Source organism: Dendronephthya gigantea, unplaced genomic scaffold, assembly GCF_004324835.1.
Source record: "Dendronephthya gigantea isolate DGI-Jeju-01 unplaced genomic scaffold, DenGig_1.0 000001F, whole genome shotgun sequence".
Lineage (NCBI taxonomy): Eukaryota > Metazoa > Cnidaria > Anthozoa > Malacalcyonacea > Nephtheidae > Dendronephthya > Dendronephthya gigantea.
The window spans coordinates 1,968,466-1,985,148 of NW_021163011.1; the positions used below are offsets into that span (position 1 = coordinate 1,968,466).

General features: G+C 40.2%; 1 protein-coding gene across 1 annotated transcript; it reads right to left on the reverse strand.

The window, feature by feature from the left end:
• Positions 1-13,872: 13,872 nt before the first annotated feature.
• On the reverse strand, positions 13,873-16,424 carry LOC114526355. Its single transcript, XM_028547943.1, has one exon. The coding sequence runs from the start codon at positions 16,411-16,413 to the stop codon at positions 14,074-14,076; it is 2,340 nt and encodes a 779-aa protein (XP_028403744.1). The 5' UTR covers positions 16,414-16,424; the 3' UTR covers positions 13,873-14,073.
• Between the last annotated feature and the right edge of the window lie 259 nt (positions 16,425-16,683).

The following is a 16,683-nucleotide window of genomic DNA, read 5'->3' on the forward strand; positions in this document are numbered from 1 at the left end:
AACATTCTGTATTAAAATCCTCCACACCTGGGATTTTGGGTCTTCGTGTTTCGGGTGACGCGAGTTAAAATTGATATATTGCTTGGTTGGTATATATACAGTCGCTTTGCAGAAATATCGTATTCAACTTTACCGTCTTGTATACAAAAATGGTAATTTCGCTCTTATGTTTCACGCGAACTTGATGCTTTTATGGATATTTTTAAATCTTCCTCATTTGCATCACTGTGTCTGCACAAATTAGGAAGTTTGTACAAATTGTTTCCCAACTTTTGTACCAATATTCCCACTTTTTGTACAGCAAGTAATTGTTTTATAGAATAACAACAACAAGGTAATGTTCCAAGTTTGATTTCAAAAAGCGAATTAATTTCCGCGTGTTTGGATGGCCTGATCGGAAAACAGGCTTCGCCAATCAGAACACGCGTTTTATACATGTTATTTTATAAATTCCGTATCATTAATTCGCTCACTCCTTTGCAGCCTCGCAAGCCAGGCTTTTCTTCCTACGCTCTACGGCCAACGCCTGGCTTGCGAGGCTGACTCCAGTGCAGTCAGTATAAGCATCGAAACATTTGAGGCTGACCCAATTCAAATCATACCCTCAATAAAAGAAGATAATATTTTGATTTATTTTACGCTCTTCATGTACATAACATCCTCAAGCGCCCACGAAATCGCCTGCATGTCGCGGCGATGTCAGTGAAGTGTCGATGATGTCTTAGAAGACGCAAGCCATGAGGCTTTTTATTTTCAAAATACATAATTCGGTTAGCTCGGCCATCGGGAAGGCAGTGCTGGGTTACCGAAGGGGCATAGAGGGCAATTGCCCTCGGCCCTGGATTTTAACTGGCCGATAGTTGGTCGTTTCCTCCGAGCTTTCTAAGGTTTAATCAACGTGATGAACAAATAATACTCTGATCGTGAAGGGAAGATCAATTATTCACATTTTTGCCATGAAAGATTAACCTTTCTCCGGCCATGGAAAGTTAATCCGGGGCCGCATGGAATGAGGTCGTTTTGAAACCGCCAGTGTTCTGAGGCACGAACAGAGTTTGCGGGTTTCAGTAACATGAATATAAAGGGTCTTTAGCCGAAGTAGTAATATCTATGGAAAGAATTAAAAAATATCTTGCCAATATCAAATTGCTTCAATACTATAATTTTAGTTTCCTTTCTCAATAATAAAATATTACCGAATATAAAACCGAATACAATAATACCGCAGCTAAATTTCCCTTACGACTTAAAGAAGGGGTGGTTAAACCTCTCTAATCTTAATGGAAGAATCGATGCAAGAATGAAAGGCCTAAGTCCTATATCTCGGTAATTTGGGTATTAGCTATTGCCGTATTGGGCAATTTGAGGGGATGATTTCTTGCAAAATTCAAACGAAAAAAATTGTTGGTGGCAACCTTCGTATGAACAACTAAAAGAAACTAAGATGTTCCAATGCGTCAGTAAATATGAAATATAGCTAAAGTAAAGATGAAATATCAAATATCATAACGAAAATGCCGAATAGCGAAAGTGAGTCAGGAAGACGAAAAGAAAGCATCATATTGATGAGGTAAGCCGACTTGCAAGCCGATTGATAAATAATCGCGGATCTTTTGGATGAAGAAAAGTTGCCGTTAAGGAAAGGGTATAGTGTTCACTATATTAGAAAAGCGAAAAGACTAAGGTATATATAGTACATTCTTATATAGCTATATATGGATGCATGCATGGAAAAGAAAAAAAGCCGATCGAATCTTGTTAAAGAAAATTTCCCCGCCCTATAGAGTCTGAGAGTTTAATTAAAAACCAAGGTCTGAAAGGCAGCTAAAAGCTGATTTGTACAGGACTTGTTACTTTTTTAATATACATTGAGACTATACATATTTAGAATTATCATGATAGAGAGTTATATACCGGATAAACGAATTACAAAATCTACTATAGTTCTACAATATAGATCAATATGTATGATCATTACGTAAATTATAATTGCGTATATGTTTTCCCGTCTGTTAGGAATAAGACTGAACAGCTTGTGTTCAGGTTTGAGCACTTTATTAAAATACGACTGACATAGTCCATAATATAAACAAGATGAAGTTTTTAGAGACGCAATATCTCCATGCATAGTACTACCCATGAGATGACTGGGGAAAAATACGTGTATTCACTCGCAGCATTTCACTTACAATCTGTAATTCTAGTCTATAAAATATCGTGTATAATTAAAACAAGCATTTTCAGTTTGCTATACCATTAAGTGAATATGAGCCAGATTTTTTTCCATAACTATATCTTTTTCCATAAATATTTTCTGGACCGACAAAAGCCAAATTTTGTAAAGGTTTTAAAACGAATAGTGGTTCAGAAGCACTTGCACCAAAATACTGGATTAAAAGTTAACCCAGGGTTAGTGCTAACCCAGCTTTGAACAACTGGTCCCTGTAGATCAGTAGTTAATAAATTATGTATAATTGTTTCAGGTTTCTAACCGAAAAAGAAAAGTGAGCGTTGAGATAGACATCTTGGTAAAAGAAGGATGAACATTGAGGAACGGCGCGATCGATGTAAATCCTTGCCAACCACCAAGATCCTGTTATTTGACTCGCGCGATTTTCGTGTGATACGCTTTCTGTTGCGCGTCCTGTCAGTTTGGCGGCCACCATCAGCTGGATTCTTGGAACGTTACATCTACCCTATCACTGTTAACCTTCTTTTGTTAACTGCTGGAATTTTACGCAATAGTATTCAAGCTTTGGAGGGACCTACATGGCTTAATATCCAACTACTATATCTCGTTCATGAGATCGTTGTATGGTTAGGACATATTCTTGGAAACCGCTACTTTGCTTCAAGAGACTTGGAAACGAATGTGCTCAGACCAATGAAACCATTGACCGGGCTTTTGAAACCGTTGAGACGGAAGCTTAGAATCCTTAATGTCGTAGCGATTGTATCAATGACGTTTTTTACGATCATGCTTTGCACGCTATACGTCGTCAAGGGTATACTGTGGAACAAGGGTTCACGGCGATTTTCTGGTGCACTGCCTCATCTCCATGGTCCTGCTGATCACGTTTTATACGGTTTAGTTTTAGTGACCATAATCTATGATCTCGGAATAGCACTTGCACTGTTCTGGACATTGTCGCTTTTGTATTGTTGCTACGCGGCTCGTTTGAAAGCCCTGGAAGGCATTTTCCTCAGGTGGAAACACACCTCCGTGGACGCTGTCTCGTTTTTCATGCAGCTGTACGCGAGACCGGTAAAGAATTCCTGGAAGCAAATATCCTGGTGGTTTATCGCGCATAATATTGTGGCTCTCGCGATACCGCTGTACGGCTTCGGGCTTGCACAGGCCATTTCCGGCCGCGAATATCACTCGAAACATCTTCCGCAATTTATCTGTTACTTGATTTTCGTCGTGATAATATGGCTTGCTCCCACTTTTGTTGGAGAGATTATAAAGCGACGAGAGAAGAAATTTTTGGAGCGAATCAACGATATTTCCCCTTGGTTACTGGAGGTTGAGGATGACAACTCTGGAGTTCATACCCTTGTCGTGTGCAGTATGCACTCTCCAAATCAAGAAAACGGGGTGCGGCGAATAATCTTGAAACCTGATAGTGACATACTTCGTTGCACGTGCCGAGCGGCGTCCCTGGGCTCGACCAGCTCGGCTTCTTCAGAAGCCTCCGATAGTTCTTCGAGATTTACACGATACACGTTTGCATGTCGAGGAAAAGAGTTGAGACGTTTTCTGAGATTCTTAAGGCAACGAACGCCCGGATTGGTTTCGCGTGGTTACTCATTCCAGTTAAGTCTGTCGGTTTTTTCACTCCTTGGTGGAGCCATATCGTTTTTCATCGAATTGCATACGACGACTGAACCGTTTCTCGGGTATTGTAATGGTACGATGCCAGATGTTGTTCAGTTATGATAGCAAGTCAAAATCCTCTTAATTTAAGTATGTGCATTATAAGTATTGAAAATATAAAGGATGTTTCGTGGGATATTACAGTCCTGCCCAGAAATAAGCTAACAAAAACCGTGGTTAACCTAGGTCAAACCTCGGTCTGATAGCGGTTGAACCGAGGTCAGACTGAGGTCGAACCGCGGTGAGACGGAGGTTTAACCTCGGCCTAACTCGGTCTGACAGACATTCTTAAAATGTTTTCGATATGATTATTGTGTTGTCGTTCTCAGCTGTTCATAACATTCCTTTCGGAAGTGAACGGCAATCGCGATCGTATTTTTTCCCTTGCGGTCGTCTGCGGTTCTATTATCGGTCGACCGCAACCGAACTGCAACCTAACCCCAGCTGTTTGCAGTATTGTAACAACGGATACTTACTTGCATTTTTTTCTAGTTTTGCGAAGGTTTTTGACAGCTTTTAAGGTAATTAAATTATTGGTAAAAATATATAACATGGAGAACAACAATAGCAGTTTAATTTAGTTATTTTTATATCAGTACGATTCTACGTACAGTAGGAGGCAAAAGTTTGAGTCCAGTCGTTGTAGAATTCCAGTATTAAATCCTGGCAGCGTATTGGAGTTAAGACATGCGTGCTAGTGTTTCAGTACTGTAAACTATATTAATTGCACACTGTTTTGGTCCTAATGATCTAAATTATAACAAAATAAAGTTCTCATTCCTTTACACTGCCCAAGATGGGTAGGAAAAAGGGCAAAGTGATGGTGCACAAGGACAAATAGTTCCATTAAGTATTGAAGGATTCTTTCCTCGTAAGATCGCAGAAGAAGTGAGAATTTAAAAAGGTGGTATGCAACTAACCTTGGAGAGGTTCGAAGAAACTAAATCCTACTCAAGCAAACTTTTAGCTGCTTTGGTCATGCTCGGTTTGGCAATATTGAAAGATATAATAGGATCCTAATTAAAGAAAAGTATCATCCAATTCTTCAAGGACATGGAATTTCATCTGGTACAAAGATGATCGCACGTCTAACTACATGATAATCACCCTAAGCACATGCACATCTTCTATGTGCCAGAAATCGTTTAGAAGCAAACTCATTCTGGTGATCTCGTTGTCATGGCTTTCCACCTCATATTCCAGATCTAAAACCTATGGAGCACTTGTAGAACCGTTTTAACCGGAAGAGGGCGAGGCACAGACCCGCCAGCCAGGCTGACTTGAGGCAAGTGGTCAACGAATGCTGGCAAGGTATTGAACGTGTGACATTAAAAAACCTATGGAATCTATGCGAGCAAGAATAAAGGTCATTTCAAGAGCAAAAAAGAGGGAACTAAGCAATGACATGTAAATGCATGTTTGCACATTAAAATACGTAAAAATGAATATCATAACATCTCATAGTTGTTGTACAGCATGTATTTTTCTGTTTACTTGTTTACTTTTTTCTAGTTCACTTATCGGTAAGGTTTTCTGTAGAATATTAATATATGCTGCTGAAACAAAGAAATACAGTCACTGGACTCAAACTTTTGCCTCCTACTGTATGTATCACTACATGCCTTTTAGCAACGTCATATTTCATCCAGGCACTAACCTGAAACAAAAAGTGTTGTCAACAATCTTTATGTTTTTATGTGGCGCCTTGCACTCCATTCTGATCAAGTCAAAATCGCAAGGCCACTGACCTATATTATAATAATATTATATATATTATATAAGGAATATATCTTATAAATATAAGTCAGTGGCCGAGATGCATCAGGCTATTGATACATTGTTCACCGCATGTGCATGCTTGTGTTTTATTCATGTGCATGCTATGTATAGTCTGTAGGCAAAATGTTGTGCATTTAATTCGCTCACTCCTGCATGTGCAGCATATGCATCGGAGCTGACCCCATTCACATCACTGATTAAAATTGTAAAAGCCCATCAATAACAGGATACTATATAGCGGATGAAAACCACTATTCTTGAATGCCAATTAGTGAGTTTTAACAAAAAATCAAGACTGCTTAGGTCAGGCGCTCGATGTTAGACCAGGTTTTATACGTCGAACTTTTTCTGTGCCGAAGCTAATGCATGTTATTGAGCTAAACTAAAAACTTGTTTAAGTTCATTATTTTGAATAGTTGCATTCGATTTAATTGGCACACGCGAAAAGTTTGACGTCTAAAACAGGCTTTAAAGCCCCACAGCAAATAGGTGATAAAAATATTGCAGATGATATCATGATGGCATACCAATTTAGATCTATAGCCGTTCTTATATATAGTATCCATTGGTCTGTCCAAGCTATCTGCATGATCATGGATGGGAGAGTTTAACAATGATCAGCGCAAAGCGTCGCGAACCCTTGTTTGTGACTTCAAACACCGAAGTGCATGTATGCTTTACTGCTTTTTTTATTTCTTGCTCTTTCTATTTCACTATATTTCATTGGGTATGTTCGATCGGTACTTCATGCCGAGTACTTCAACCAAGAGCCCTTGGTATAAAAGATTCTTTATGTCAAATTGCATGTTATTTATATGATGAAGTTGGTGCTAACAACACATGTTACAAGACAAAAATATAGAATTCCATCCATGTTCTAGGATCTTCGATGTCATAGTCATAGTTATCTAGAGATGTTTCTATCCGGAGATTTTTCTCGAAACTGCCAAGGCTTGCATTCTTTGATGTCAGGTCGCTGCTATACATGGTTGTGTGTTCCATACTCTAGCACATCTCGATAGAATGGATTTCTTGAATGTCGTGCGCATGGTTTCGCACTTAAAAATGACGAACATGAATCAGTTGGAGTCAAATCATCTTGTTATTCTTCCTCGGTTCTGAATTGCTGGTGGCACGTTGTTATTTTCATCGTCCTATATGGGTACAGTTGAAGACGTTTATTATATAAGGAAGAACACTAGATCCAAAGAGTAGACAACGTGTCATTTTATTATTCCTTGGTATATAACCGGCTGATGTAATCGCGACGGCGATTTTGTACTCTTTCGATGTCCTTCTTAATTTATGTAGTGTGGCAAACCTGCACGAATTGGTGCCGCATATTCTAGTACTGATCTTATTTTTCTACAATAGATTGATAATAACCAAGTTTTGCTTTCCTACTGAAAGTAAAGTCGGTAAAACATATATGAATTATTAATATAATATGCGGGTCAATTAGTAACATGAATATGATCTTTAGGACAGGTATATATCTATATGGAAGTTGTTACAAAAGCCAATATCAAATTAAGATGAAATATATGAAAATGCCTTCTATATTATGAATTTTATTTCTTTCCTTTTTTTCACGATGAATATTACCGAATACGAAACCAATTTAAGATCTAGAACGCTAAATGAAATTTCCTTTTTCAAAACCAAACCAATGCTTTTGTAGTTCCTTTTTGTCAGCGAAGTACTGACAGAAAAAATTCTGTTGTTGTTTTGGACTTACATATAATGGTAATTGTAACAAAAATAACTACATGTATTAGATAATAAGCAACTTGAGGGGAGTTTTTCGCAAAATCTGAGGAAGAAACAAACAGCTATTCCGACAGCAACCTGGCCTGCTGAAGAGCTAAAAGAATTATAAGACATCAGATGAACGGTTTCGAAATTCAGGCTGAAAGTGTATGTCAATATGGCAATATTCCAGAGAAAGGACCTAACTAAAAGCGAAAGTGCGTCAGGAAGACGAAAAGAAAGCAAATTAATAATGCCTCAATGAACAGGTAAACCGGGATAAATAAACGCGGTCTATGTTGGTGGGATAAAGAAAGGTTGAGAGGAAAGCAGTACTGTGCGATTAAAAAATAGAAAGCTGACAGGCTTCGTACAAGAAGCCTATAAGGTAAGTACACTCTAATATATAGCGAAACAAAGGTGTGAAATTGGCAAAAAAAAGCCCTTTGAATCGGCTATTGAAGAATATTTTCCCGCATACAGCAGATGTGAAAGCTACGACAAATAGTCATATAGGTCTAACTTTTTTCAAGCTAAAACAAGCTTTAAATATGGCATGATACCAATTATCCCTTACAGTTGCAATAAAAAAAACCCACGTCCAAGAAGGCTGCATCCAATTTACGCCATATTGAATTTTTGCGTGAGGCACAGCTTGTGCGAGTGTAATATAATGTGTAATACTGGTCCGGACGCTTGTTTATATTTCGATTCGCTATATTAATACAATTTTCTAAAATCTGTAGCAACAAAATCTTGAAGCGATGGGTTGCAAAACTGTTAACATCTACACAACCAAGGGCGTCCACTCTAGGGGTGTGTTTTGTGGCTAGATACTACATGCCAGCTTCTCCTATTAAATACTACTAATAACTAATAAAAGTAAATCACCCATGCATGCAGAACGTGGGACGCTCCTAATTTGTTTTTAGAGTGTGTGCCCCTGCAAGTTAATATTATTTAACTGATTTATAGGTTTTTAACTGAAGAAGAACTGAAAAAGAAAGGTAAGAATTAAGAAGCAAATCTTGGTAAAAGAAGAATGAACATCGAGGAACGTCAATGTATATCCTCGCCTTCCACCACAATCCTCTTATTTGGCTCGCGCGATTTTCGTGTGATACGCTTTCTGTTGCGCGTCCTGTCAGTTTGGCGGCCGCCATCAGCTGGATTCTTGGAACGTTACATCTACCCTATCATTGTTAACCTTCTATTGTTAACTGCTGGAATTTTACGCAATAGTATACGAGCTACCAAGGAACCCACATGGCTTAGTATCGATCTACTATATCTCGTTCATGAGATAGTTGTATGGTTAGGACACATTCTTGGAAACCGCTATTTTGCTTCGAGAGACTTGGAAATGAATGTTCTCAAACCAATGAAACCGTTGACTGGATTTTTGAAACCGTTGAGACGGAAGCTCAGAGTCCTTAATGCCGTTGCGATTGTATCAATGACGTTTTTTACCGTCATGCTTTGCACGCTATACGTCGTCAAGGGTATACTGTGGAACAAAGGTTCACAGCGATTTTCTGGTGAACTGCCTCCTCTCCATGGTCCTGCTGATCACCTATTATACGGTTTAGTTCTCGTGACCATAATCTATGATCTCGGAATAGCACTTGCACTGTTCTGGACATTATCGCTTTTGTATTGTTGCTACGCGGCTCGTTTGAAAGCCCTGGAAGGCATCTTCCTCAGGTGGAAACACACCTCCGTGGACGCTGTCTCGCTTTTTATGCAGCTGTACGCGAGGCCGGTGAAGAATTCCTGGAAGCAAATATCGTGGTGGTTTATCGCGCATAATATTGTGGCTCTCGCGATACCGCTGTACGGCTTCGGGCTTGCACAGGCCATTTCCGGCCGCGAATATCACTCGAAACATCTTCCGCAATTTATCTGTTACTTGATTTTCGTCGTGATAATATGGCTTGCTCCCACTTTTGTTGGAGAGATTATAAAGCGACGAGAGAAGAAATTTTTGGAGCGAATCAACGATATTTCCCCTTGGTTACTGGAGGTTGAGGATGACAACTCTGGAGTTCATACCCTTGTCGTGTGCAGTATGCACTCTCCAAATCAAGAAAACGGGGTGCGGCGAATAATCTTGAAACCTGATAGTGACATACTTCGTTGCACGTGCCGAGCGGCGTCCCTGGGCTCGACCAGCTCGGCTTCTTCAGAAGCCTCCGATAGTTCTTCGAGATTTACACGATACACGTTTGCATGTCGAGGAAAAGAGTTGAGACGTTTTCTGAGATTCTTAAGGCAACGAACGCCCGGATTGGTTTCGCGTGGTTACTCATTCCAGTTAAGTCTGTCGGTTTTTTCACTCCTTGGTGGAGCCATATCGTTTTTCATCGAAAAATTTTTTTTCTGGAAAAAAACGAAAAAATGTCAACTTTTATTGCTTTTTAAATCACGTAGTCAGGACTACGAAGTTTTGTTAAAATGCCGTAGTCAGATGAGCGAGGGCTACGTGCCTCTGGCGTCAGTACGAAGTATCACGAATATCACGTCAATGTGACGAATCTCGTAGCCGTAGCGGGAGCCGTAGTCAAATCTAAAGCTCTCTAATATTGTGGCTCTTGCGATACCGCTGTACGGCTTCGGGCTTGCGCAGGCGATATTCGGTCGCGAATATCACTCGAAACATCTTCCGCAATTTATCTGTTACTTGATTTTCGTCGTGATAATATGGCTTGCTCCCACTTTTGTTGGCGAGATTATAAAGCGACGAGAGAAGGTATTCATGGAGCGAATCAACGATATTTCCCCTTGGTTACTGGAAGTTGAGGATGACAACCCCAGAAATAGCGAGAACGGTGTTCGCCGTGAAATCTCAGTGAATTTCGAAATTGAACAAGCAGCGTCCTTGGGCTCGACGAGCTCAGCTTCATCAGAAGGCTCGGATAGTTCATCGAGGTTTACTCGGTATACATTCGCATGTCGAGGAGAAGAGTTGAGAAGTTTTCTGAGGTTTCTAAAGCAACGACCACACGGATTGGTTACGCGTGGCTATTCATTCCAACTAAGTTTGTCGGTTATCTCACTCATTGGTGGAGCCATATCGTTTTTCATCGAATTACACACGATGAATTGTGGGATAACATAAGTTTCATATTGTTACATTGTCACGAGGTTACCGAATGAGCGCGCAAAGGATTATGCACGATAACGTATTTTGAGTATTGTGGCGGTGAATATTTGTTGCCACAGCCTTATTAGCAAATTATTAGTATAAAACATAACATGGAAAACAACAATAGCCTTTAATTTTGGATAATGCAACCCCGCGCACGTAGTGTGTTTTTCAGCTGCATGTTATATATTACGTTTTGTATAACTATACATGGTTTCTCATATACATTACGTTAATAGTGTTTATATTATTTGGTGATAACCTCCGGATGTCATAATACGTGTTGTGTTTCAATATAATATCGGGATAATGAATCTTTATAAGTTTTCAATCGTACCTATGTCTGTGAAGTACATCGCCTAATCGTCCCAAGCTTCTTTATACCAATCTTCGCGAGTTTTGGGAATACGAGGATCCGTAGTTTGATTGGCGTGAAAAGGCAGCGATTCGCTTCCAAGGAATTTTACGAAAACTCTTCCATGCTTTTTGTGCACACCTGGTGTGATGGTTGGGTATAGCGCGCGGTTATACGATGTGCCCCCGTCTGCGAACTTGTAGGACTTATCATACAAGTACGCACCTCGCACGCTTCCCCCGATGTATCCACCGCCCCCTCCTGGAAGGAGGCTCGAGGCTCCCCCTCCTCCAAATCCACCATCAGCTCCCCCTTTGTCATAACCGCTGGTACTGGTGCCTGTCGCTACATCGAACTTGCGCCGTTTTATCCATCCACCATTTCCACCGTGTTCAAAGGCTTTGCCACCCCACCCTGCAAGGTATCCCGCGCCGTCTTTGTGAAAGCCACCGCCGGCACCAGCCGTACAAGCGTGATCGCTGCGCACATTCGTGACGGTGAGGTTCCTTTGAGGGTCGTACAGGTGTCCACCTTGGCCTATTTCATCGACGTATTCTTTTCGTCCGGGACCACCGACTGAGTACTTACCTGTAGCAATATATAATTGTACACGCTAAGCGTGGAATGACATCACAATGGGAAATATAGTCTCAGATCCCTATTTTGAAAGGCATATTCCTTAAACCGACGATAGAAACTGTTTCGAATGAAAACACTTTTCATCGATTGCCCACACCAGAATGTTTACAGTTCGTTTGTGGCAAACCTAAACTTTTCCACTTCGGGACTAATTCAAGATCTCAGAAGTCAGGATGACATAAAGAATATTTTTATCGATGATACGAAGGATAAAATGTATTTACTTACCAAGCTTTGGTACGCCACCACCACCTCCCCCACCTGCTACCATAATTGGCTGATCATCACTTGACACGACAAACGTGCCCCCGCCACCTGAACCAGCACGGAAATGTGTAAGATGATCCCTTTCACCTTGTTGACCAACCAAGATTTTAAGCACAGTTCCTTTGGTAAGCTTTAACTTTCCAGTCAACTTTGCTCCACGGCCACCTTCTAAACGGCCTCTGTGACCCGAGTATAGGCCGTCCCCACCGGACGCACCGTAAACCTCCAGGTACCATACCCCAGAGAATGGCACGGACCATAGCTGGATACCATCCACAGCTCTCACCTCATTCTCCAGCACGGTACCGCTGTATTCATCTATATCTGTAGGGCCTTTACTTCCCACTCTACCGAGGTTGGTAAACACACGAACTAAAACGTTGCAAAATTAGTATAAATGCCAAATTTGGCTGCAAAAAATACGGCACAGAAAATACAGCAAGACATAGTAGGGAATTTTACTTTTGTATTACGTACAGACGTGTGAAACTAAATTAGTTAAACTACACAGTGTGTCTACACACTTCTTCTTGTAATACAAAAGTATACAAAAAATAAAAAATTGCCTACTTTGCTTGGTTATATTTTCTGTACTTCACAATATTTCGATACTTGGCAAATTGCTAAATTTAGTATGGTCTTTTCGGATATTCCCTTTTTATCGCCTAAATCAAAAGTTGGTCTATAATGCAAAAGGTCAATTGGCAAAAAAGGGCCTCTTCCGCACGCTACGATGTAGAAAAGTTGATTGTGACCGAGGGAGAACTTTGATCTTGTTATGACATCGCGTCGCGTGCCAGACTAGCGTCCAGTGAGTGTGGGCTTCATGACAATTATGTCTTTTTTGAGCAATAACAGTTTTAACAGTTTTTAGAATATACTTTTGATTCAATATACAGGGTGAGTAAAAAAACTGAGACCTTTGAAATTCAAATTAGCCGCAATGTGACAGAAGTTGCCTAACCATTAATTAACCTAAAACATAAAGTTTGTTCCCTTTGGGAGTTAAAATGCATTCTAAGACTAAGCTCTGTAAATAAAAAAGAACAGTTTTATCAAATTGTTTTTCTAGCACACGCGCCACGTTGAATTAGTTCAATTGGTTTAAACACTTTTGCATTAATTAACCACGTCCTGTTGATTGTACGCGTGGGTCTGTCATGGGAATTATCAAATTCCAGCCATAAGTTCGCGGCTAATTTGAGTTTTAAAGCCGTGTCAGTTTTTTTTACTCACTTACCAATTGTACGTTCCTCCTCTTTATCGTTCTCGGATTTAAACAGCGTAAGAAGAACGACCACTAGAACAATAACAACGACGGCTAAAGCACACAGCGATGCAAATATCGCTAATTTTTTTCTCCTTTCAGCGCTCGTCCATGCTTTACGTTTTTGCGTCGCCATGAGACGTTTGAGTCGGTTTGAGGAGCTTCGAGATAATTATGACGTCATCAATTATGCGGCGGATGTAAATTACCAGAATTCGAATAGAATTTTTTCATAATGACGTCAAGCGCGAAAAGTCTGATGCAGACTTGCCAGACTAATTAATAAATAAGCCAAATATTATTACCATAATCGTTGTTTTCTTTGTTTGAAACAAAGAAATTAAAGGGCCGACTATAACAATGTTTGGCTCCTTTTTCCGTAATCTGGCAACTTTGGTCTGATGTACGCGAAGTTTGATTGGATCGTTAGTTTTACGAAGCATACGCAAATCAAACTTCGTGTAACATCAGACTTTTCACGTTTGACGTCATCATAAGAAAGGTCTCATTGCAAGATCCTAGAAACAATAACAACAAATTCTTCCAGAGTTTTTTTTAGCTTTTAAAGGAGCTTTTCAAATCTTCCTAGGTTCCTTGTAATATTTTGATCAAAATGAAAAGGGACAATCACTTGTTTGTTCGAGAGTTGCAGCATCTTTTTAGCGTAAAAACTTTTTTGGCATCCTTATATTCAGCATATGGACGTAGAAGAACGTCAACCTCCTATATTGCTAGAAGTTTGGCGAGTTCAATTCTATTATCTATTTCAGTTAACGAATTACTTTTACTCTTATCTTATATACTAGGCTTAACTTATTCTCAAATCATAACATAACCTTGTTGTTCAACAAAACAATATCACGAATTAGCTAATCAACATTCACAGGCAGTTGGTTCATAATTAGTATTTAAAGGCTGCATTTATATAACAGATTATAGGCCATTTCTTTGTTCCGGAGTCCTCGTGTACAACTGATTACAGGTGGAAAACAAGTCTAAGGTCCATCGTTCGTGTCAACGTTACTCTGCATGTTTTTGTGCTTTCTCACAAACTGGACAACATCCAGCTCAAGCGAGTACGACCGTTCCTTCTCTTTGAGCGAAGACCAGCCGGTATGCTTGCTAGATTCGCGTAACATTTTAGGAAGGGTGCTTATCGCAAATGTCACAACAGCTTCGGTTATCGACGGAACTTTGGCCCACTTCCCGAATGCCATGACCGACACGAAGGCGAAGGTGATAAAGCAGATAATCATAACAAGCGTTAAAATAGAAGATGCAATAGTTTTCTTTACTGGTATGTACTTGTTGCACGCGATTTCGAAGAGCTCCTTTGGTATCATCGGCATTTCTGTCTTCTTGTTTTTGACGAAGAGTAGTGGAGTATCCCCACGGGATTTTTGTTGTTTTTGACATTCATTGAAGAGCGATACCTTCAATTTCAGGTACTTGTCGTTCAAATTGCACAAAGTGTTTCGGACATAATAGAATATCGCAACTGCATAGACGATGTAAGGAATATAGTAATCAATGCCTAACACCAGACCCATAATTGTAAAACTTACCAACTTCAACACAAAGTTCCACGAGAAAGTGATCACTTCAATTAGGAAAATTGCGGAAAGAATGTTGATGCAAAAACAAACAATGAAGATAAACCAAGTGCAGACGCCGTTTCCAAACTTTTGGACCAAATAAACAAGAGGAACGAGAGAGATACAAGCCAGAAAGTAGCCAATTGGGATCATGAAACAAAAGATCACAATTGTGACAATGAGAAAAGCTGTCAACCATACGGGAGAGAGCAGCAACCAAATTGTAGTACCGATAATTTTTCGACATAAATATACATCGTTTCGGTTAGCTACCGACAGCTCAGTTTGCCATATTTCTGCTACTGGGAGCTTTCTACCAGAACTGAGAAAGCGAAGTAGCCATCTTGATGGAAATGAGCAGAAAGAGAGCAGGAGTTTCCAGAAACGAGTCGTGAATAGGAACCTCAGGTGTCTGCACATGTTGTCGCAAAGCAGGCGTACTCCAGTCATTCTCATGTCTGGTTGTTCATTCATCGCAGTACAGATTACGCAACAACTTTTCTCGATCTGTAGGTCGCCTATCAATATCAAAGATTCGTCAACAACATCACTTATGTTAAGAGGAATGCACAACATCAAACATGAGAAAATATAGGCTGCGATTCGGATTATAAGAAACACGTCCGGGTTCAAACACATCTGCATAAAGTCCGTCTTGATTTCGGCTTGCTTTTGGAGGTCTACATCAAGTTGAAGCAAGAATGAATATAAGATCAAGGAGGCAATGAGAACTGCTGGAATTAAAATAGAGAACAACAGAAAGCGAGACCATCTTGGTCTTGCTTTCAGACACAAAAGGGCACCAGTCTTTGATAACCATAGAACAGTGAGCGGTGTGGATGCATCCAAACCCAGATACTCGTCTTCGTTCGTTACATCGACATTTAGCTCGGTGGATTCACCCCCATCTTCTACAGGGATATCGTTTACGTGACTGCCAGGTGAATCCAGCTCAAGTGATATTGATTCACTTTTTGATTCGTACATTTGTCTGCGACTATCAGTGTTGTCATATGGTAAATATTTTATCAGCAATGGTGTTAGAAATGCCACAGCACACGATGCTACCCAAATTACCCTTAAGATGAACGACAATGCTGTATTTGGGACGATCACCATACTACAACCACCATCTAAATCGTGCACTGGACAGCATTTGTATTGTATTACGGGTAAACCTGAGGCAAAAGTACTTTCGTATATGATCTTGATGTCCGTTTGGATATTCCGTACAAAACGATGACAGATAAGGCTGTTTGATGACATCACCTTAGCAGTCTCTGCTAATGTTTCCCTCACAGATGTTAACTGGTTGTGACCTTGTTGTTCGCTAAGGCAACCTGGGGGATTGGTAATCATGCGTAACTCGAGTTTTCCTGTTTCCCTTGCCAGCGTTGTCATTGATAATATGCTATAATCATAAGGCAATGAAAGGATTGCTTTACCGTGGTCATTATCTGTCCAAACCCACCCCATTGGGTCGTATATCGTGGAAATATCACTTACAGAGAACAACCGTTCTGTGTTCGACAACGATTCGTTCAGAAACTTCAAACGTAAATACAAGAGCTCCACATTTTGGCGTGATGCTTGCCTGATAAATATCTGTTTACTGTTTGCCTCGATAGTTACTTCACATGAAGGCTTGTTGCTGCTTGATCTTAATAAGAATAGCGCTAAGAATAAGCCGAGATATAGCAACAGGAGCAACGGCCAAGCTCCAGAATTATTGGAAGCCATTATTGTGCAATATGCTGTCTAGTGCGCGTGATCTTCACTTCCGCCTTTTTAAGTTACAGCGAACTTCGTCAGATATGCATGATTACTTCCGATACTCTACTCGGGGGAAAAGAAATCGCGTGTAGGGTGTGCGCGTAATCTTCACTTGCGCTTTTTAATTAAGTTACAGCGAACTTCATCAGATATGCATGATTACCTCCGATACGTAATACTCAGGGGAAAAGAAATCGCGATCTGTAAGGCTTTCCATGTTATGTAGGGATATTTCTT